This window comes from Myotis lucifugus, unplaced genomic scaffold (assembly GCF_000147115.1).
Source record: "Myotis lucifugus unplaced genomic scaffold, Myoluc2.0 scaffold_7, whole genome shotgun sequence".
Lineage (NCBI taxonomy): Eukaryota > Metazoa > Chordata > Mammalia > Chiroptera > Vespertilionidae > Myotis > Myotis lucifugus.
Window position 1 is genome coordinate 19,030,003 of NW_005871055.1, and position 24,915 is coordinate 19,054,917.

Sequence of the window (24,915 nt, forward strand, 5' to 3'; positions counted from 1 at the left end):
ACTACCCTCCCCTGCTGGCCTGGTTGCCCCAAACTTCCCTCCCCTGCTGGCCTGATCTTGCCCCCAACTGCCCTTCCCTGCCTGCCTGATCACCCCTAACTGCCCTCCTCTGCCAGCCAATTTGGTTCTGATTGGTCGGTTTCTATGCCAGTCAGTGTCAAAAGCTCCGCCCCCTAGGCAGCCATTGGCTCCTCACACTTCACCCAGATTTGGTTCTGATTGGTCGGTTTCTATACCAGTCAGCGTCTCTAGGCCTATCAATGGGGCCTGATCAGAAAGGTGGGGCTGATCAGCAGCCCGGGTGGAGGCCTGAAGAGAAATGGAGGCGCGGCTGCTGGCCTAGCCTGGAGAGAAAGAGAGAGGCAAGTGCTGATCAACAGCTGCCACACAGGCTATGGATCAGACCCTGCTTCTCTCTTCAGGCCTCTCTCTGGGCCTGATTCGCAGCCCTCTCAGCAGTCAGCACTGGGTTGCTACGGCAACCCAGCACTGACTGCAGGACTGACTTTCGGTTGGTCAAGCCTCTGGTCATGACAGACCCAGGGTTTTTATATATTAGCATTACCATATCACTCTTCCCAAGTTGTTGATTCTCTCTTGGAGAAATGTGGGTTAGTGGTTTGTTCTTCTATAATTCTTCATAAATTTACTTAGAGCAGAGAATATTTACATACCAAACACCTACTTGTGCAGACCACATTTATTCACAGCATGTGTATAAGCTTTAGAGGAGCACGTGATCAGGAATAGAGTGAAGGGTTATCATAGAGACTGTTCTTTTTGTGGAGCTGAATTCATAGGCAGGGAGCTGACCATCTACGGTATGTATGGCCAGCACTTTAATTGTTAACTCATGGAAAAAAAAGTCTATAGATGAGTGACATAAGTGACCAATAAGGACTTTTTATATATATATAAATATCTATATCTATTAGGGAAGTATTTACTTACAGTACTATTGAAGTGGATATAATTTTAATCCAAAAATTGTAATTTACCAGCTACATTTAAAAAAGACTTCCCAAATTAAAATTACTGGGATAAATCAATAACCAAAAAAATTATTTAAAGCATATTCTAAATATGTCATAGGAAGAGTATAACATTTGGATATAGTTTTAATATTAAATATTTATTTTTATAAGTTTTAAAAGAATTTACTATTTATAAGAATTTATATACATTTTACATGCCTTTCAGTCATTTGGACTACACACGTAACTATAACATTTCATTTACAAGTTAATCTAAATATGTTGTTTCTATTTCTAATTTTCATTTTATAACCTCAGTGAGAATTTTCTATATCAGGGACTAAAATTTCTATTTCAATATTTCTAACCCTTATATAGCCACTGGACATTTGGTCTCTTTTGGAAAGAAGGACACTTTGTGCTGAGAATTTGTGATCTGTACCTATGATCTCACTTTCTATTTCAGTGGGCATCAAGCCTGAAATTTAGTGGGAACTCGATAGCACCTTTTAAAATGAGTAGCACAGTAACATTTGTTCATTTTTTTTAAAGATTTAGAAATATCATCACATGGAAGTTATTTTAAAAGTACCAACATGATCCTTAAACAAGATGTTGCTTTGCTTTACATGCTCATTTTTATGACACTTGGTTTGGTTTCTCTTTTTAGGAATGGCAAAATTCTATTCAGAAGAATGCAGGACTTGCATTTATTGAACTCATCAATGAAGGAAGGTAATTAATTTCACAATTTTTATTCCACTGCACAGTTTATTCCACTGGGCAACTGTTTTTTCCTGCCATCTGGTCAAAAAATGTGTAAGAAAATGTTTTAATTAATTAATTTACCACAGAAACTTTAAAGGAACAAAATTTAAAATGTTAAAAATATTTATTCAGTCAGGAGCATGTATGAAATAAAGGGACAAACTTTAGAAAGTTTTTGTGAGATTGGAGCCACATCTTACTAAGTAGTAAAGTTGTTTTACATAGATCAAGTGAACCCCGTCTGCAGTCCCATCTGCCACTCCATCTGGTTTCAGTGTTATGCTCCATGTGGACTCCCTCCGCCTATCTCAGCTCATGTGAAACAATTTTATCTGAACATGCTGTGCTATCTGGTATCCAGCTGAAAATGTGAAGGATGTTAAATATAGGAAGTATAACAGTCTGGTTAGGAATTTATATATACCATTATTAAAATGATGCTATAAGTAAAATTATGTTTGAGCCTATTATTGTATTTTCTCTTTATTATAAACAGTTGTTCACTATGATTTTCCCAAAACTTTACTGGTAGTGTATACATTAAGACAAATGTAACTGTCATCATTTTGACATGTACAGCTTCTATTGCAACTTGAGTTTCTTCTATGATATAGTATAATCTTTGAGAAATAATGACTGATATTTGGCGTAATCTATTTATTTGTATTTCAAACCAAATTAAATTAGATTGATAAATAATGCTTACTATATATAAAATTTTATCAAGGGAGTGGTATTATGAAAGAATATTTTACAACATATCCCTTGAAAATTAGTTTGTGTATGGTAGAGAAATCCATTTTTAAAGTAACTTAAATAAGTTTAGTATTATTGTTTTTTTCCCCATCAAGTTTTATAGTCTAAGAAATAGCCTCTGTTGTTATAACAATGAATCTTAATGAGTATCTCTCATTTAGATATTCCATGTTTGAATTATTTTTAGTCACAATAATGTAACTCTAAAAATTTAAATAAGTTTTTGACTCACTGCAAAGCAAAAGATGCAACAAAATATTGTTTTTTTTAAGTAACATAAATAAGTTTACATAACAACACAGTGTAGTTCTTATAAAACTTTATTATTGTAAGATTTGACAATAATTATTACCCATCTTCAGGTGATGAAAACTAGAAAAAAAAATTCACAGGCTACTTACTCATTGTCATATCAGTTACAGAAACTCTCAATTCACATTCATGCCAATTTTGCTAATTTCTTTCAACTGTGAAGTAAAAAACAAAAATTATTTTGTCATCAGTAACTCTGAAGAGTTAACAGAATTGAACCTTTAACACTTAAGATTATAATATTGTCTAAGACAAAAAGAGGATGGAGAATTTGCTATTATCAGAGTTTTTTAGCTTTTGATGCTGTATTATTGTTCATTGGTAGAGTTTGTTTTATTTTAGGAAAGAGGTTGGAATTACAGAAAGTAGTTTAATTTTGTTTAAATTTAAATCCATGAAAGCCTTCAAAATGTTCACCATATTTTTGTGCCATTCTATTTTTTTTAATATATTTTTTTATTGATTTTTTACAGAGAGGAAGGGAGAAGGATAGAGAGTTAGAAACATCGATGAGAGAGAAACATTGATCAGCTGCCTCCTGCACACCCCCTACTGGGGATGTGCCCGCAACCATGCCCTTGACTGGAATCGAACCTGGGACCCTTCAGTCCATAGGCTGACGCTCTATCCACTGAACCAAACTGGTTAGGGCATTTTGTGCCATTCTAGAATGTGCTTCTATTTTCATACAAATTTTTCCTCCAATAAAGATGATTTTGGAATAATAATTGAAACATGACTAGCTATAAATATACAGATCATGTATACATTAGTACAGCAAATGTCTAGTCAGCATCTTCTACATCACAAACACTATTATAAGAACTGGGAATAGAGACATTAAACTGGCACACACAATAATACAACGGTGCTATGATTGGGGTGGTATAGGAATTAATGCAAGCCTAAGGCAGGGCACTTAATCTCATCTAGAGGGATGTATTCTCCAAATGGTTGGGTTATCAGGGTATAATATGATAGTCTTTTCGACAAATGATGCTGTAACAACTGCACATCCATCCGCATGTGAAAAATCTAGACATGGATTTAATAACAGCACAAAAATTAACTGAAAGAGGGTCACAGACATAAGTATGAAATGCAAAACTATAAAACTCCTAGAAGATAACATAGGAGAAAATCTCCATGACCTTGGGTATGGTGATGCCTTTTTAGATACAATACCAAACGTATGAGCCATGAAAGAAAAAAGTGCTTAACTGGACTTCATTAAAATGTAAAATTTTGCTTTATGAAAGAGGTTGTCAAGAGAATGAGAAGGCAAACCACAGACTGTGAGAAAATATTTGCACAAGATATATCTGATGAAGGACTATTATCTTAAAACTAGTGGCCGGTGCATGAAATTCATGCAAGGGGGGGGGGCAGTCCCTCAGCCCAGCCTGCACCCTCTCCAATCTGGGACCCCTTGGGGGATGTCCGACTGCCGGTTTAGGCCCGATCCCACGCAGGGATCAGGCCTAAACCGGCAGTCGGCCATCCCTCTCACAATCCAGGACTGCTGTCTCCTAACCACTCGCCTGCCTGCCTGCCTGATTGCCCCCTAACCGTTCCCCTGCCAGCTTGATTGACGCCTAACTGCCCTCCCCTGCCAACCCGATCGCCCCCAACTGCCCTCCCCTGCCAACCTGATCACCCCCAACTGCCCTCCCCTGCCAACCTGATCGCCCCCAACTGCCCTCCCCTGCCGGCCTGGTCGCCCCCAACTGCCCTCCCCTGCCAGCCTGGTTGCCCCTAACTGCCCTCCCCTGCCAGCTTGATCGCCCACAATTGCCCTCCCCTGCCGGCCATCTTGTGGTGGCCATCTTGTGACAACCTGGGATGGACATCTTGTGATGATGTGGGGGCGGCCATCTTGTGATGACGTGGGGGTGTCACACGAGTGCACGAGAGCCACCTAGGCTTTTATTAGTGGATATAATATGAAGTGAATATAATATATCCATACATAATATTATGGATATAATATGAAGTCTTTTTTTTAAATTTCTTTATTGATTAAGTTATTACATATGTGTCCTTATCCCCACATTACCCCCCTTTCACCCCCCCCACTCATGCCCTCACCCCCTGGTATCTGTGTCCATTGGTTAGGCTTATATGCATGCATACAAGTCCTTTGGTTTATCTCTCCCCCTTACCCCCACCCTCCCTTACCTTCCCTCTGAGGTTTGACGGTCTGATCGATGCTTCTCTCTCTGCATCTGTTTTTGTTTATCAGTTTATGTTGTTCATTATAAAACTCAACAATAAGAATATAAACAATCTGGTTTAAAAATGGGCCAAAGACCTAACAGATACCACACCAAAGAAGATACACAGATGGAAAATAAACATATGAGAAAATGCTCTACATATCATCAGGGAAATGCTAATTACAACAACAAAGAAATACCACTATACATTTATTAGAATGTCCAAAATCCAGAACACTTGACAACACCAAATGCTGGTAAGGATGTGGAATAACTGTACTTTCATTTGTTGCTGGTGGGAATGTAAAATATACAGCCACTTTGAAAGACAGGCTGGTGGTTTCATACAAAAGTAAATATACTCTTACTATATAGTCCAACAGCCATGCTTATATCTATCCAAAGAAGTTAAAAACTTAAGTCCACATAAAAACCTGCATGCAGATGTTTATATTCACTTTGTTCATAATTGCCAAAACTTGGATGTCAAGACGCACTTCAGTAATTAATGGATAAATAAATACCCATTCATTTGTATGATACATCCAGAAAATGGAATATTTGTTACTTAGTTCTAAAAAGAAATGAGTTTTCAAGCCATGGAAAGACATAGAAGAAACTTAATTGCATATCACTAAATGAAAGAAGCCAATTTGAAAAGGCTAATATACTGTATGATTTGAATTATATGACATTCTGGAAAAGGCAAAAGTATGGAAACAATAATAGAAAGATCAGTGGTAACTAGGGGTTGGAGCGAGACAGAGCAGAGAGGATTTTTAGAGCAGTGAACCTACTCCATATGATGCTATAATAGTGGATACATGCCATACATTTGTCTAAACCCGTAGAATATACGATACCAAGAATGAACCCTAATGTAAAGTGTAGACTTTCAGTGATAATGCTGTATTAATGTAGGTTCATCATTTTTAACTAATGGTAGATGGTGATAACTTGTGGGGGGAGGTTTTGTGGGCTGAAATAGTATCTGAGAAATCTATCTTCTGCTCAAGTTTGCTATGAACTTAAAACTGCTTTAAAAATAGTCTACAAAGAAAGAGGTTTCTAAAAGAGAAGCATGTCCAAACATAATGCCATCTTGGTTGATAATTGAGAGATGATTATGACATAGCTATATGAAATTAAAAAAAAAAAAGAGAAATAAAGTCCCGGGCCAAGGGAATAATTTAGTGCAAAAACCAAGAGGCAAAAGACAGCAAGACATGTTGCTATTTTTAGTCAGCCAACAGCTACTTAATTGTGAGTTTTGTGCTACCCACATAGAAGTTGAGGGTCATTCCTCAAGACAAGGATCATTCCAGGAAGGGGTTTCTAAGATGTGGTGAGGCTGCTGGAGTATAACTGAAGAGGTTTAGGCATAACTTGAAATGTGGCAAATGGATTTTAGGGGGTCAAGACTGAAACAGAGATGCCAATCTGAAGTTTCAGTAATTCTAATGAAGATGGTGGTGTCAGACTAACAAATAGTGCTACCAGGATGGAAGAAGTGGAAACATTTGAAGTATCTTTTGGAAATTTAATTAATAGAATTGCTCATATATTGGATGGTAAGAGGTGAATGAAGGAATCCAAGATAACTTGATTTCTAGCTTTCATAGCTGGATGGCTTATAGTATAAATATAGTTTACTTAGAATAACACAGAAAGAGGAGCATGGCTTGGGTGAGAGAGGTTTTCACTTTGGGTTACACTGAATTTATGGCACCTGTGTAATGTCCAAGTGGAATCATTGAATAGGCATCTTGGAATTTGGGTCTCCAGCTCTCCAAAGATATAGCTAGAGTGGAGATTTAGAGTTATCTGCTTGTATATGGTAAGTGGGAAGTAAGGACACAGATGTGATGTGCAGGAAGAGTTTGCAGAGTGAGAAAAAAACCTGGGGATCAGCTTTACTGCTCTTTCTGTGGGGAATCCCTTCCCCACATCTTCATGTGATTGGTTGTTTACTGTCATTCATAAATCAGCTAAAATGTCACCTCTCAGAAAGGCTCCCCTTACCATCTTATTGAGTTAGCACACATTCATCACATGACTCTCTTTTGACATTTTAATAATATCTCATTATTTTATGTCTATCTTCCTCACTAAAATGTACTTTCCTTAAGAACTCGTGTCTTATTTGTGGATATCTCCCTGGTATCTGAAATAAAGCCTAGCACATGGTTCACAATCACAAATATTTATTGAAGGAATGAAAAAAAGAATGATGAGTAGAATGTTTGAGGAGGAATGAATAGTCCAAAAGACAATAGTTAAGTTAGGATTAAAGGAGCCACTGTATAATAGGTCATTTCATCCTGACTTATACTGGTGAGTACCTATGTGCTAAAGATTCTGGGTACAGACCCAGGCCCTGCTCTAATGGAGCTTGGAGTCTAGTGAGAACAACAATCCTTCATTAAGTACTTATCTATACTAATAAAAGGATAATATGCTAATTAGACCAGATAGACCAGACGTCTCCCAGACATCCTTCCAGATGTCCTTCCGGACAAAGCTGCAGCGGCTGCAAGGGCCGAGGAGGGCTGGCAGCCATGGTGGCCGGCAGTGGCAGCAACAGCGAGGTGATGGGGGCGGTGCCTTCCCCTGATCAGCCCGGTCGCCTCCCCCAGAGGGAGGCCAGAGGCAGCAGCAACAGCAGGGTGATGGGGGTGGCGCCTTCCCCTGATTGACCCAGTCGCCTCCTGCAGAAGGAGGCCAGACTGTGGCTTAGGCCCGCTCTCCGGGGGGAGCGGGCCTAAGCCGTCAGTAGGACATCCCCTGAGGACTCCTGGACTGTGAGAGGGAGCAGACTGAGGGGACCCCCCCCCCCCAAGTGCACGAATTTTCATGCACCGGACCTCTAGTTGATGTAATAAAAGGGCAAGTAAATGGTTCTATGGGAACAGATAAATGAAGAAAGTAACTTTTGAGAAAGTGGTGATTTGAGTATTGGGGTCAGAGCCAGTATAGACATCGAGTATATACAACTGTAAGAAGTTTGGCCAAGAAGGGGAAACTCATAGGGTAGTTACTAAAGGTAGATATAGTTTTTAATTTGGTGAGGAAGGGTGTGTGGCATATCCTTTTTAGAAGAAAAGACTTAAGTATTTTTAAATGCTGGTGGAAAAAAAGCCAATGTGGCGGGTGAGCCTGAAGTCCAGGGACTGGCCTTTCATTTAAGTTTTTTTTTTTAACATATTTTATTGATTTTTTACAGAGAGGAAGAGAGAGGGATAGAGAGTTAGAAACATTGATGAGAGAGAAACATCAATCAGCTGCCTCCTGCACACCTCCCACTGAGAATGTGCCCGCAACCAAGGTACATGCCCTTGACCGGAATCGAACCCAGGACCTTTCAGTCCGCAGGCTGACGCTCCATCCACTGAGCCAAACCCGCTAGGGCTCATTTAAGTTTTAGCAGGATTCAGAGGGTTTTTGTTTTGTTTTGTTTTATGGTGCCTTACATTGTCAATGAAGAAGGCAGGGCTATTTACTGAGAATGAAGCAAATTTGGAGAGGGGGGTATTATATTTGAGAAGCTAAGAGAATATTGAAAATAGCCAAACCAACAGTCCACAGCACAAAAAAATATGAGCATTTACTTTAAGACATTTACTTATATTACTTTAGTGAAAATAATCTCTTCACTGAGCACCAATCTCTCCCCATTGCTACTCCAGATTATAGGTACTTTCTTAGGTTCTCAAAGCACCTTCAATTTTCCCCTGGTTTATACTTCCCATACCATAGTGTTAGTGCCCGTTTATTTGTAGTGTATAATACACTATTTTGTGGCCATTTCCACAGTTCCTATTATAATACAAATCATATGTTTACTATTTGTACTGAATTCAAATACCAGTTCTCCAACTGTTAGATGCTAGGCATGTAACATAACCTTCCTCTCACATTGTCTCACATTGCAGAATAGTGTAACACCTAAGAAAGAAGCCCAGTTTCTCTGAAGGTTGGAAATAATCTATACCACATTTATTACAGCTGCTGTGATATAGGCTCTTAGTAACTGTAAGGGTTTTGTTTGTTTTGTTTTGTTTTGTTATTACATATAATAGGTATTTAGAATTTTCTGACTTTCACCTTTACTTTGGTTCATATCCTTTCAATTTAGACCTTTCACTTTCATGAATTTGAATTGGGAGTTCCAGATCAAAAGATATATTTAGATAGTTGGGATGTAGGTACAATAGTTACATGTTGCTCTGTTTATCTGATTCCTATTCATTGGTGCTTACTAAATGCTAGGCATAGCTTAGATTCTTTGCACATGCTTGTATTTCATTGGCCTGGACATAGAGCATTTTTCTTAATTTTTTCTAATAGTTTAAAATGAAACCTATAAAAACACTTTCTCTTGGTTGTTAGAATATGTCTTTAATTTGTCCTTGTGGGAATGAAGATAAAATTATTTAAGTGGAAATTGTTATAAATGTTTATCCTATTTAACAGCTACACTCTTGAATATAATTCATCAATCATAGCTGGAGAAAGCAATTGTGCAGTTGTCTATAATTAACAGAACAAAACCAGTTGATGAATGTGCAGCTGAATTAAAGTACTCCCTAGGACAGGCTGAAATTATAAACTAGATCATTTAAAGGAATCTAACAAAGAATCTTTGTAATTAAAACAAAGCAAGGTTAATGGGATGTAAAATTCCCTATAATGTCTTGGCAATAATAATTGGATTTTAAATTATTAAAATATGAATTGAACCTTAAAGCAAATAAGACTTTTTTAAATTATGGAATTTGGGTGATCTTTTGAAATAAATCATTTGCCTAAAATAAACCTTTATCACTCTTTTGAATGCATATAAGATATAATTAATGGATATTCATACAAAAGCCAGGTTGTATTATTATTTAGCACTGAATTTAACCTAAAATTTACAAGATTCCAAGTTTTTATTGTATTCTTTAAAACAGGGGGAGGAAAGCCTTGCTATTTGTACTGAATTTATTGGGTTTTGAAGAAGAGAAACCTATTGCATCCAAGTGTAATTCTTTAGTAATTAGTATATGGCCCCAACTTGAATATCCTCTTTTACTTTAACAATTACTATTTAATGATTAAACCAATAAGCTTTGGTTTACTTGAGTTTGTTTTGTGTCTTTGATTTGGCAAAAAAAAAAAATACTGTTAAAAAAAAGTTTCTTATTCCAAAATTGAAAGGTAATGAACTTTTTCTTAGCATTGAGATTCTGTTTTAATTCTGAACTTCAAAAAAATCCCTAGAAACTCCTTGAAAAGAGGAATTCCCTCTCCATTTTTTCATGTAGAACCTAATCTATACCTTTTTGTTATTACTCTGTTATTCACTTTATACATGTAGTAAGTTATCAAATATGTTGTTTTGTAAATGAATGAGGTGAAAAAAATCTTGTGCTTTTACAAAATTAATTGTACTGTATAAATCATAAATATTACTAATTCATAGACTTAGACATTGATGATAAGTAAAATGTTATTTACTTAAAAGTAAGATAGTAGTGCTACTTAATAATGGCTAGATTTCAAGCAAGAGGGAAATATATTTCAGAATTTAGTATCATAGATTTTATATGAAATAGATTTTTAAATTTTAAATCAGGTTTAAAATATAGGTGCATATGCATGTGTATTGAGCTTGTTTTCCTTTTCAGTAAACTTCAAATATCCTTTTTTTCCTAGGCATCATTATTTTAACATGTAAAGAATTAAGTAATATTTCATAAAACTCATAATTCTTTATATTAAAAAAACAAAAAAGAGGGAACAGTGCCCTATTTGGGGTATATTCATTTCTCTACCATAGTTCTCAATTTTTTATTTCTTAAGGACATAAAAATGTTTTTATTGTTCTTAGCTTACTTATTGCAAGCAAATGTTTGCCATGATTCAGATGATCCATGTTTTTATTAGGAAACAAAATGTTGTCCTTGCTTTGCTCAGTTGAAAAATGCACAAGTTTCAGAGCCACAACTAGTTAAATAATACCACCCTCCAACAATAGAATTCAGATGTCAGTTATCATGGTACTAGAGGCCCGGTGCACGAAATTTGTGCACGGGGGTGGGGGTGTCCCCTCAGCCCAGCCTGCACCCTCTCCAATCCGGGACCCCTCAGACATTCCTCTCATAATCCGGGACCGCTGGCTCCTAACTTCTCACCTGCCTGCCTGCCTGCCTGCCTGCCTGATCACCCCTAACTGCCTCTGCCTGTTGGCCTGGTCACCCCCAACTGCCCTGCCTGTCAACCTGGTTGCCCCCAACTGCCCCCCCATGGGCTGGTCGCTCCTACCTCCCCCCTCTGCCAGCATGGTTTCCCCTTACTGCTCCTCCCCTGCAGTCCTGGTCACCCCCAACTGCCCCCCTGCCGGCTTGGTCGCCCCCAACTGCCCCCTGGCAGCCTGGTCGCCCCTTAGCCCCCCTCTGCTGGCCTGGTTGCCCACAACTGCCCCCTGCTGGCTTGGTTGCCCCTCATGGCCCCCCATGCCGGCCTGGGCACCCCCAACTGCCCCCCTGCTGGCCTGGTCATCCCTCACTGCCCCACTGCTGACCTGGTCACCCCACGCAGCCTGGTGCTCAGTCATTTAGTCGTCCCTCACTAACCCCCCTGACGGCCTGGTTGCCCACGCAGCCTGCTGCTCAGTCGTTTTGTCATCCCTGACTAACCCCCCTGCTGGCCTGGTCACCCCACACAGCCTACTGCTCAGTTGTTTGTTCATCCCTCACTAACCCCCCTGCCAGCCTTGTCGCCCCACTCAGCCTGTTTGGTAGTCCATTCAGTCATCCGTTCGGTTGCAATGGCCCCTGGCTCTTTATATATATACTAGAGGCCAGGTGCACAAAAATTTGTGCACTCGGGGGGAGAGGGGGTCCCTCAGCCCAGCCTGTGCCCTCTCGCAGTCTGGGACCCCTCGGGAGATAACGTCCTGCTGGCTTAGGCCAGCTCCAGGGTGGCAGAGGGCAGGACCAATCCCTAGGTGCAGGCAATGGTCGGGTTCAGAGCAGGGCCGATTGGGGAGTTGGGGCGCCGCCCCCTGTCATGCACAGAGCAGGGTGGATCAGAAGGTTGCAGCGCCACCCTCAGTCACTCTCAGGGTAGGGCCAATTGGGGGGTTGGGGCACCGCCCCCTGTCACACTCAAGGCAGGGTCAATGGGAAGGTTGCGGTGCCACCCCCTGTCACGCACAGAGCAGGGCCAATCAGGGGGTTGGGGCGCTGCCCCCTGTCACTCACAGAGCAGGGCCCATCAGGGAGGTTGGGGCTCCGTACCCTGTCACACACAGAGCAGGGTCGATCAGGGGGTTGGGGAGCTCCCCCCTGTCACTCACAGAGCAGGGCCCATCAGGGAGGTTGGGGCTCCATACCTTGTCACGCACAGAGCAGGGTCAATCAGGGGGTTGGGGAGCTCCCCCCTGTCACTCACAGAGCAGGGCCCATCAGGGGGTTGAGGAACTCCCCCTTGTCACTCACAGAGTAGGGCCGATAGGGGAGTTGGGGCACCGCCCCCTGTCACACACAGAGCAGGGTGGATCAGGGGGTTGGGGCACTGCCACTGTCACACTCAGGGCAGGGCCGATGGGGAGGTTATGGCTCTACCCCGTCACACACAGAGCAGGTCCCGTGGGGGGGGGGGTTGGGGTGCTGCACCCTGTCACACACAGAGCAGGGCTGATCAGAGGGTTGGGGCGCCGCACCCTGTCACACACAGAGCCGCAGGGCGATCAGGGGGTTGGGGAGCTCCCCCCTATCAGGCACAGAGCAGGGCTGATCAGGGGGTTTAGGTGCCTTCCCCTGTCACGAACAGAGCAGGGCGGATAGGGAGGTTGTCGCCCTGCCCCCTGTCACACCAGAGCTTCAGGGAAATCAGGGGGTTGGGCGCTGCCCCCTGTCACACTGATCCCAGTGCCGGGAGGCCTCGCGGCTCCTCTGATCCCGGTGCTGGGAGGCATATTACCCTTTTACTATATAGGATAGAGGCCTGGTGCATGGGTGGGGGCCGGCTGGTTTGCCCTGAAGGGTGTCCTGGATCAGGGTGGGGGTCCCCACTGGGGGTGCCTGGCCAGCCTGGATGAGGGGATGATGGCTGTTTGCATCTGGTCACACCCCCTTCAGGGTGGGGGTCCCCACTGGGGTGCCTGGCCAGTCTGGGTGAGGGGCTGAGGGCGGTTTTCAGGCTGGCGGGTAACTGAAGCTCCCAACCTGTCCTTTTTTTTTTTTTTTTTAAATTCTGGGCCAGCTTTAGCTCTGAGGCCTGGCTCCAGCTCTGAGGCCTCAGCTGCTGAAAGCAGGTATCAGGTTTGTTTGGGTTCTGTAATCGAAACACTGTTTCAACTCCAGCTCTGAGATCCCAGCTGGCTGAAAGCAGGTTTCTGGGGTTTTGTTTAGCTTCTATATTTGTAACAATGTTTCAAACTGCAAGCTCAGAGGCCGGCAGCCGCAGGCGGGGAACATCGGCTTCCTCCGTCACTGAAGCAAGCAAGCCTCCTGTTCGCTTCAAGCTGCCTGGCTGCCGGCAGCCATCTTGGTTGGCAGTTAATTTGCATATCACCCTGATTAGCCAATGGGAAGGGTAGCGGAGGTACGGCTAATTACCATGTTTCTCTATTATTAGATAGGATAGATATTAACTGTATTATATAAGAGTTGTGGGCTATTTGATCCATAAATCCCCATGTAAATAATAGATGTAGCATCATGAGCAGTGACCAACATGCCCCTTCTTCAAAGTCCGTCAATGATTAGTCACTGCACATTTGTATTTAGTTCAAACATAGACAGCAACGCATATTGCCTCTTGTCTCCAAGTGTAAATTCACATGACAATTCCCCAAAGTGGATAACCAACAGATTAAAGAGTAAAGTACAGCAAAGAGACAAAATGTGATGTTGCTAAAACTGAAATAGGATATGAATTGATATGAAAATGTGATAACCAAGGAAAGATAGGCAAAACCTAGCCAGCATGAAATGAAGGTAAGAACTATGAACAAAACTTCTGTACAGCAAAAGAAACCATCAACAAAACAACAAGAAAGCCTACTGCATAGGAGAACATATTTGCCAATGTTACTACCAATAAGTGTTTAATCTCCAACATTTACAGCAAACTCATACAACTTAACAAAAGGAAGATAAACAACCTAATCAAAAAATGGGCAACGGACCTAAATAGATATTTTTTCAAAAGAGGACATAAGGAAGGTCAAGAGACATATGAAACATGCTCAAAGTCACTAATCATCCAAGAGATGCAAATCAAAACGACAATGCGGTATCATCTCACACCTGACAGAATGGCTATCATCAACAAATCAACAAACGAAAAGTGCTGGCGAGGATGTGGAGAAAAAGGAACCCTCTTGCACTGCTGTTGGGAATGCAGACTTGTGCAGCCACTGTGGAGAACAGTATGGAGTTTCTTCAAAAAACTAAAAATGGAACTACCATTTGACCGAGTAATACCACTTCTAGGAATATATCCCAAGAAAACAGAAACAATCAGAAAGGATTTACCATAGCTAAGATTTGGAAACAGACTAAATGCCCATCAGCAGATGAGTGGATTAAAAAACTGTGGGTACATCTACACAATGGAATACTATGTTGCTGTAAAAAAAGAAGGAATTCTTACCATTTGCAACAGCACGGGTGGAACTGGAGAGTATTATGCTAAGTGAAATAAGCCAGTCAGAGAAAGATAAATATCACATGATCTCACTCATTTGTGGAATATAATGAACAACATAAACTGATGAACATAAACAGATCCAGTTGCAGAGAAGCATCGATCAGACCATCAAACCTCAGAGGGAAGGTAGGGGAGGGTGGGGATAAGGGGAAGAGATCAACCAAAGGACTTGAATGCATGCATATAAACCTAACCAATGACAGACACCAGGGGTTGAAGGCATGAGTCGGGGGGCGGAGGGGCAATGGGAGTATAAGGACACATATGTAATACCTTAATCAATAAAGAAAAAACAAACAAAAAAGAACTATGAACATAAAAAAACAAGCTGAAGTCACTTCAGTGGGATACTAATTGAATATACTAGTAAATGGGTTACACGAGATATAGGTAATTCTGGAATGTTGACACTGTGCCCTTTGGAGCAAGGTAGCTAGGCTGTCACAGGAATTCAGAGAAGGTGAACTAATGGACATCAATGAGGAAAGTCATTGTGACAAAAAGATGGACAATGGCCCAGAGGAAGTGATACCGGCCTAAAACTTCACTTTAAAGAAACTCGGGAATATTTCACCACTTTGAAAGTACAAAGAACACAATGAAAGCTAATCCAAACTTAGAAAGAAATATGAAAGTTCAAGTCACCAAAACTTAGAAAAGATGCTTGCTCCATTTTATAAGTTATATGATAAGAAGACGACAAGTTCTGTTCAAACTCGTATTGATAAGTTTTTTGCAAAGAAATAAAATACTTTAATTCTAAAGAAAGATGGGGGAAATGGGTGGTTTTCAACCAGTACTAATTTTCTCTCCTCTTCCCAACTTTTTAATGCCTCTTGCTCTTCCACATCAAGTCCTTAAATCTCAATCTTATGTTCTAACCCTACCCTTTATATTTATCTTTCTTCTCTCTACTTATGCCCAAGGAAAACCCCAATTTCCATATTGAATCTATTCTGAGACAAATGTAGGTCTGATTATATTTTTTATATAATCAGTTGACCCAAAAGCATGAATAATTTATAGATTTTATCCTCTAGAAAATATAGTATTTTAAGAGAATAACTAGTTTCCCTGTATAATTTCTCCCTAGCAGCTGTATGTGTAAAATTTTAAGTTTATGTCTATTCCACTTTCCCTTTTTCTGCATCAATGGAAGGGCTCTGAAAGGCTGCTGCGTAGACCACACTGTGCCCTGGTGTTCTCATCTCTGTTTCCACAGCTAATGGAATAAGTAAATTAGGTCAGACTTCAAAAAAAAAAAAGTTTGGTTAGTGTCACAGTTTATTACAAACCTAAGTTATGAATATGCAGAAATGCTTTGATGCCCCATCAGATATGGAGCTCCATATAGGTAAATATTATTTTTATTATCTTTGGGGTTTTTTGCTTCTAGTGAGTATAAAGATAACCAATGTTTCAATGTGTATCTTTTAGAAAAGTCAACTGCTTTTTTTGTGTTCTTAATTAATGTCAAGACTTTGCAAATAATCTCACTTGCTCCTAACAACCATATGAGGTAAGGGTCTTCCCTCTTTAACGAAAATGTATTTTTGGGGAATGCAGAAAAGTTAGTGTCAGATACTTCTCAGGGCAACAAGGCATTTGTTCTGCTATTTTCATTAGGTAATGTCTTGTTGGCATTAAAATGGTTCATTAACCAAAGTTTTTAAGCATTACAAAATAAAAAAAAAATTTAAATAAAAATTGTAAATTTTTCCAGATTTTAAAATAATCTATTAAAGGACTGCAGCACTGAAAGAAATTGAGCTTCTCCAATCCAGCCACACTCTACCTTTCAATGTCACTAGAAACTCTGTGCCTGCCTTTGAGATTTTGGGGGCCAGAGGAAGTGACACTAACTTATTACATCTGCTCCTGCACTGTGTGGCCACTTCACCTCCAATCAGAGTCTGTCTTCTTGACTAAATAAATGGGATCTTAAAATATAATCTTACAATTTGGGAATGTACTCTTTCCTCTAGTTTATAGAGGCATCTGAAACAGTAACAGGAAATTAAAACTCAGACACAGGGTGAAGTATTGGTCCAAGTTTTTAAAGCTATGAAAAGGCGAAACTTAAATACAAGCTAGTTCTGCCTTTAGTCCCCTAACTCATCTACAGATGATGGAAGACTAATTTGTCTGACCTCTCACATTGCCTTTGCTATTGACTTTTTTCTTTCATTAAATTACAGAAATTATTTAAGTTTAAAATTCGGGATCTCAGAGTCTTGGGTCAAACACAAGCAATTTAAATTATAACAAACTAAATAAAATTGGATACGTCCTAGAACATCAGCTCTTGCATTGTTGATAACTATTTCAATGGAAATAGAATACTTTGTTTTGTCTCCTGAGTTATTATTTCCTACATCCATAGCAACCCTGTTTTTTTTTAAATATATTTTTATTGATTTCAGAGAGGAAGGGAGAAGGAAAGAGAGATAGAAACATCAATGATGAGAGAGAATCATTGATCGGCTGCCTCCTGCACACCCCCTACTGGGGATCGAGCCTGCAACCCAGGCATGTGCCCTCGGCCGGAATCGAACCTGGGACCCTTCAGTCCTCAGGCTGACACTCTATCCACTGAGCCAAGCTGGCCAGGGCCATAGCAACCCTGTTTTATAACAGGAATGAATGTGACTGAACAAATTGTTTTCCTTTTCTATTTCCTTTGAAAAATCAACTTACATGAGAAGGCAAAGACCACTTTATTTACTTCCTGTTATATAGTTACTGTGAGGAACAAAACAGATATTTCCTCCTTACAGTATCTGTAATAGATATTCCTAAGTTATTGGATATTTTTATTTACCTCATTTTCTGTGTGCTAAATGTATCATAGGATTTTATAGTTAAAAAACAACCTTATCATTAAAATCTAAAATGTTATTTGCCCTCCTTCCTAAATTTATTCAGTCATTTATCCAATTAGTTATATAATATCGATGAGTCCATACTTTATGACAGGTACCATACAAATCATATTAGATATAGAGATGAATCAGCATTATAACTTATTTAACAAACCTTACAGTCTGAGAGAGACTTGTTAAAAAGAAAGAAAAATAAACCTAAGACAATGTTTAATATTATAATGCCCAGAAGGTTTGAGAAATTATGAGACATTCTCTTAGTTCTATTGGGAGAAGTGGATGACAGGAGTTATAGGAAGAAGAAATGGCATACAAAAGCGCCCTGAAATAGTATGACTCATTAAAGGAACTACAAAGGCTTTCTAGAACATAGAATAAGTATGACAGAGTGGCCAAGGACAAGTTTGGAAAGTAGACAGGCATCTATATATAAGTTTGACTATTATCTTGTCTGTTATATGTAGTCACTGAAGAAATTTAATTGTAAATAACACTAATGGCAAAGTGAAAATGTATTAGAAGATAGCAGATTTGGAAGAGACAGAAAAATTAGGAAGCTATTGTAATCCAAATAAGAGATTAATAAGGCTTAAGTTAAAGCAATATTAATGCAGTGAATAAATAGATTAAAATACATTAAGAAAGTAAAAATTGACAAAGCTTGATGATTTAGTATAGAATGTTTTTAAAGTCCCATTTCAATGGGTTAAAAATGAATAGGGACTTCTATTAAAGCTGTATGGGTTACTTAGGGATCTAAGATTCCTTCTGCTGTAGAACATTCAGATTCTACATAGGGATCTTAAAATATAATCTTACAATTTTAGATAGGGCAGTATGGGTCTGAGGAGTTCTCCAGGGCCACTTCTCCACCTAATAAACTGGTGCCTCAAAGAATAGGTATGCCCTGGGTCATATGCCTAAAAGAACAGTGCTTTGGGGATTTTAAGCTTTTAGCCAGAAATTAAGTAAAAAATCTAACCTGGAAATTTCAGGTTAAGCCAACATCCTTACAAGAGGCTGATATGGTTCTAGTGGGCTCTCCTTTATATCAGCAGAGATAAAAGCAAACACATACCCACATTAGTTCTGTTGGACTCACACAGATTAAAACCACAAATGTGTAACAATCAAAGATGACTAAGTACATGAAATCGAAAGATACTTTGTATGAACATCAATAAGGAAAAACACAAAAATGTGTATCTTCAAGGACTGTCAAGATTAGAATTGTGAAATACAGGAAATAAAATGAACAGAAAGATTTTAAAAATTGAAACTAGTAGAATTTAAAAATACAGTTTTTGAAAAAAAAACTATGTATTGATGATTTGTCAGATTAGATAAAGTTGGAGGAAATTATTGACCTGGAACATATATATTAAAACATTTATCCAGAATACAGAGAAAAAAAGAGGTGACAAATGAAAAGTGTATTAACAGATATGAAAGTCGATTTAGAAATTTTAATTTACAAGTCATCAAATTGAAAATTCAGAGATTACAGAGTAGATGAAAAATTTTAAAAGATGATTGTCATGAATATTTTAGAACTGATTGAAACCATGACTATAGAGGTATAGGAATCACATGTAAAGTAGGATAAATCAAAGAAACCCATCCTAGAGTCATGGTACTAACATTGTAAAACACCAAAGATAAAGAGATAAAAGCACCCACACAAAATAACAGGTATGAACAAAAAGAGAAAAATTAGCAAAACAATAATGAAAGTTAGAAGAATGTGACATACTTTTAAAGAGTTGAGAAAAATAATAATACTTGGTAATTGTATATGCAACAAAAATATTTTTAAAAAGTATGAGGGTGATGGAGTAATTCTGAGATTTTAACTTATCCCAGTCCCATTTATTCTTTGCTCCCCAGTTCAATGGGGACTTTTTTTTTTTTCAAATTCACATTACAAGTACTGTACCAGAGGGAGCAAAATGGATCTTACTAGCAAATAATTTTACTCAATTGTTTGTTCTGGCCTGTCTAATATGAATAAAGCTGGTTCCTTGAGGGCATTTGTGGAAAACATTTATAGACTAATGTCTTAGGTCGCCACTGCTTGAGGTGATACATAACAGTTGGGGCAAATAATAGACTAACCAAAAAGCTTAGGAGGAACAGCTGGGAATGAGATGTACATAAGGGTTTTAAAAACTTATGGCATATTTTGGAAATCTAAAGGCCACACTCACGCTTAGGACTGTATGCATGCTCTGGAAAGAAGCACCTAAAGAAGGATCTTTAAACCCTTACCTTCTGCTGACATGGACACTATGTAAGCAGAGAGTGGATGCTAAGGTAGAGTGGAAACCTGCCTAGCTGAGTGTTAAAGGGCTGTCCAAATACAAACACAAAGCCCCTTAGGAAAGTCTGGAAGATATTTTTGTATTGGTGAATGGTTTTCCACATGGATAATGAAGTTTCCCAGAATGACTGTGAATCAGTTAAAAGGTGCTGTCTTTGCATGAAAATAAAACAACATACATTAGTTGATATATAATGCATAAGTGTCACAGATAGGAGAACAGACTTTCAAGTAATTTTAGCAATTTCTCTGGTGTTTCTGAGGAAAGCCTCTTCTCTTCCCCATCCCCTTCTCTGCTACCCATGCCTCTTTGCTTTGTCAATCCACCGTTTTGCTCCTGGGTATAGTACTACTAACCAGCCAAATCCTGAGCCTCTCTACTTTCCTGCTTTCTTCTGTTAATCTATTTAATTTTTGTAATTTTCACTAATTTGCATATATTTGATTTTTTCCCTGGCTTTCTTCAGCTTTCAGACACTAAGCAAAGACTTTGAACTGAATACCAACATCTCACATCTTTCTCTTTTGAAACCTTAGTTATATAAAATATAGGCCGATGATTTCATCAAAATTAATTTTTAGAGTTTCTTACAGTCTTTGTTTAACTTCTTATTTTTCCAGCTCCCTCAGTGATTGAGATTAAGACTATCAATATGATTGTTTGCCCGGAACATTATTTGTAGAGGAGTGGGCGTTTTTTCCCCCCTAAGTATTGTTGTTTCGAACAGATTGCCCTAGCCTTGGGTTCTTTGAATAACTTATGTTTTTGTTAACTTTACTGTAAACTAGACAATATTTCTATTAGAATGTGCCTCTGTCCCTTTCAAGTGATATGAGAGATTACCTTTACATGTTTCTAAGTGCTATCTCCATGATCCTGCTGCTATGCAAGATTTTAGTGGTGCCTCTGACATACTGCCAGGAAGTTCTGCTAGTCCAGAGTGACAGAGTCACCCAAATCTCATCATGGAGTAATGAACTCTATATCAGACCAGACATGGGTTTTGGGAAGATTTCTAATGAGAACTATCTTCAGTTTAGTGCTGCTCAGAATTTAAATTAGAAGATGCCACATAGATACTAAATTTGTGAAAAGATAATAAAATTTAATACTATGTTATTCAACCTTACTACCTGAAAAAGCAGAAATAAATTCAATAGAGTCAGACTCGCTTCAAAGACATACATAGCTTTGAAAAATTAGCCCCAGCCAGGTGGCTTAGTTGGTTGGAGCATCTTGCTGTGCACCAAAAAGAAGGTTGCAAGTTCAATTCCCAGTCAGGGAACATACCTACGGTTTCAGGTTGGATCCCCACAACCGGTCTCTCTCTCTTTCTCTCTCTCCCTCTCTCTCTCTCTCTCTCTCTCTCCCTCTCTCTCTCTTCCTCCCCCCCTCTCTCTCTCCTGCTCCCTCTCCCTCTTCTTCTCTCTAAAAATAAATTTAAAAATATCCTTAGTGAGGATTAAAAATTATATTTAAGTCATAGTTTAGGAATATCAGGATACATAAGTATTATATTTTGCTTGTACATATTTATCAGTGAAGACAAGTTTGCCATGGATAGACAGAATGTAGTGAATAATAAATGCAGAATTATATGAATTGGTATTTGGTAAATACAAAAGTTAAGACAAACTTAACTTCTGATTGAAATTTATGACAACTTGGGCAAGAAAAAAAAGGGATGATTCATTTCAATAATGAGCAGTGAAAAAATGAATGGTGATTTTGAAAATAGCATCCTTGTTTAAAGTTTATGTGGAGCAAAACTAGATAATGGATATGAGTATGAGAACTAATTTTTAAAAAATGTAGGTAAAGAAGATGAAATTACTTTATAAGTTTGCCCTCTCAAAAAAACAAACAAACAAAAAAAATCAAAAAACAAGAACACAGTATATTCTTCCACTTATTTATATCTTCCTCTTTTTTTCAATGTCCTGTAGTTTTCTGAGTGCAGGTGTTTTGCCTCCTAGGTTAAGTTTATTCCTAAGTATCTTAAATTTTCTATTGTTGCAATGGGACTGTTTTGGTTTGTTGTTGTTGTTTCTCTTTCTGAGAGTTTATTATTGGTGTATAAAAATGCCATTGATTTCTGGGTGTTAATTTTTTATCCTGCTACATTGCCAAATTTATTTATTAAATCTAGTATTAGTTTTTTGGTGGAGTCTTTAGGGTTTTCTATGTACAATATCATGTCATTGGCGAATAATGACAGTTTTACTTCCTCCTTTCATATTTGGATGCCTTTACTCTTTATTTTATTGCATAAAGTAACTTTATTAAAAACACCAGATAATTTGTTCACAGACACACTATTTAACAGAGGCATTGCTGTAACAGTTTTATGGCATATTTTTATATTTCAAATGTCATTGAATTATAATTTCAACTATATTAATTTTATAATGTAGCTTTATCTGAAATGTATGCATAATTAATGCTTATAATACTGAAGATTGATTATTGAAAAAGTTGGATTAACCAAAACTATTAAGAATAATAACTTCAAACGTACTTTTCTTTTTAGATTACTATGTCATGCTATGAAGGACCACATAGTTCGTGTTGCAAATGAAGCTGAGTTTATTTTGAACAGACAGAGAGCTGAGGATGTACATAAACATGCAGAGTTTGAGGTAAGGTTTTTGGAGCAGACTAAATTCTGCTTTTCTATTATCAGTTAGCGATTGCCAATGGTAACCTTACATTAAGAAGTGTGTTTTGAAGAGAAAATTTCACTGAAGGCTTTTGAGTTTTTTAGTAAATGTCAAACTCAGAACACTAGTTTATTTCACCTCATTTACAACATGAAGAGATCCCTCCAGCCCTGTTACTAACCACTCAGTAGACTGAAGTTATTCTAACTTATCCTTAAAGGTAAATAAAAATTTTTAATGCAATTGCTTTCATAGTTTTTAAGCGAGCAAAGTTTACTTGCCATTAGATATGCGTATAATAAGAGGTTATATAAAGAAACTGAGTTTTATCAAACATTCAATAATTTATTATTATATATCCATCTTTAGAGTGTTCACAGAGCATTTTAGTTCATATTTTATTTTTATAATTGATATTTTATTGACAATTGAAGCATTGCTGTTGTGTGATATATATGTAGATCTATATGTATGTATGGAAATATAATAGTTTAAAAATCCTCATAAGTACTTTGAGTAAGGATAAATTAACTATCATTTCTATTTGTTATGTAAACACTAAAGGATGTTGAAGTAATATATATTCCATAGAAATAATTTTTAATTTAAAATATTATTTCTATATTTATAACATGTCAATAATTATTCACCAATATTTATATTGCCTCAATTCAACAAGTATTTTTATTTTAGTGTTTTAAATATAACATTTACTTCCGTTAATGCAATTAATAAAACAAAAATGACTTCAGAAATATTTAGGAGACCTGGTATTTGCCTTACGTTGGACTGTCAGTGGCCTTGAAAATAATACATAACTTCACCAATGTATTCCTCTGATGCCATATGTGAAAAATTGCTATATGGCTTGAAGTTGTAGCCCAACATTTCAGTTTTGATGAGGTTTTTATCTCAGTAAACCAGTTCTCTCAGTCATGCAAGTTAATATACTAGGTCTGGTGATCTCTGACCTGGCCAGCTGAAAAGCATGAGACAGAGAAATAGTTGTTGGCACTTTACTGGTAATACCAATAACCTATGTCATTTGTCAGATGAAAAAGCATACACTTGTCATATGGGGTTGCATAAAACTTATTTCAAAAAAAATACCAAATATTTTAAACTTTGATTAAAGTACATTTACAATTGCTTTTCAAAGTGAAGGTTTGTATTACCTGAACAATAACTAACATTTGGATATTTACCAGAATATCATGCTATAATTCTGGGTAACAGTATAGTTATATTCTATTATTGAAGAATATCTTTAGGTATAAAATATGTCAGAACTCTAAACAAAAAAAGAATATTGAATTATTTTTTGACTTCTGTTAGTAAATAAGATTTAAAATATTAGCTGAATTCCATGCAGGATCAGTTTTGACTCACTTATACTGGTACAGGGTAAAAGTAGATTTACAGTTGTGAGTGCATAAAACAGAGTTTATTCTTGTGTTATTATTTATTAACTAGAGGCCCGGTGCATGAATTCATGCTCCAGTGGACCTGGCCTGCAGGATCAGGTTGAAACCAGCTCTCTGACATCCCCCGAGGGGTCCCGGATTGCGAGAGGGCTAGGCGAAGGGAACCCACCGGTGCACAATCAGGGCTTGGTAGGGACACAGGAGGTTGGCTAGACAGGAAGGGATCATGGGAGGGCTCCAGGGCATGTCCAGCCCATCTTGCTCAGTCCCGATTGGCCAGACCCCATCAGCAAGCTAACCTACTGGTCAGAGCGTCTGCCTCCTGGTGGTCAGTGCATCTCATAGTGACTGGTCGACCAGTCGACTGTCTGCCTGTTGGTGGTCAGTACACGTCATAGCGAGCGTTTGAATGGCCTTAACATATCATTAGCATATTACACTTTGGTTGAACGGACGACTGGACACTTAGCATATTAGGCTTTTATTATATAGGAATGGAGGCCCGGTGCATGAAATTTGGCAGCCCTGTGCAGTCCGCACTGGTCCAAGGAGCAGCAGCCACATGCAGCCTGCACCTGTCCTACAAGCAGTAGCTGGGTGAGCGGCCTGCCCCCATTCGAGGAGCAGAAGCCGCACGTGAAGCTCGCTCCCGCCTGAGGAGCAGCAGCCGTGCAAGCAGCCCATCCCCCGTCCAAGGAGCAGCAGCCGTGCGAGCAGACCGCCCCTGTATGAGGAGCAGCAGCCACACATGCAGTTCACTCCCACCCAAGGAGCAGCAGCCGCCCAAGCAGCTCGCCCCTGTCCGAGGAGCAGCAGCTGCATGAACAGACCAACCACATCCAAGGAGCGGCGGCCCTGCGCAGCCCGCTCTGGTTCGAGGAGCAGCAACCACATGCAGCC

The 24,915-nt window shown here is 38.8% G+C and overlaps 1 protein-coding gene across 1 annotated transcript in view; it reads left to right on the forward strand.

The window, feature by feature from the left end:
• The window catches only part of NBEA (neurobeachin), a 928,080-nt gene that overhangs the window by 472,279 nt on the left and 430,886 nt on the right, over positions 1-24,915 (forward strand). Inside the window, exons 35-36 of the mRNA XM_006083617.3 lie at positions 1,645-1,709; positions 22,462-22,570. Coding sequence (XP_006083679.1) covers positions 1,645-1,709; positions 22,462-22,570 — 174 coding nt within the window. The remainder of the gene's footprint in view (positions 1-1,644; positions 1,710-22,461; positions 22,571-24,915) is intronic.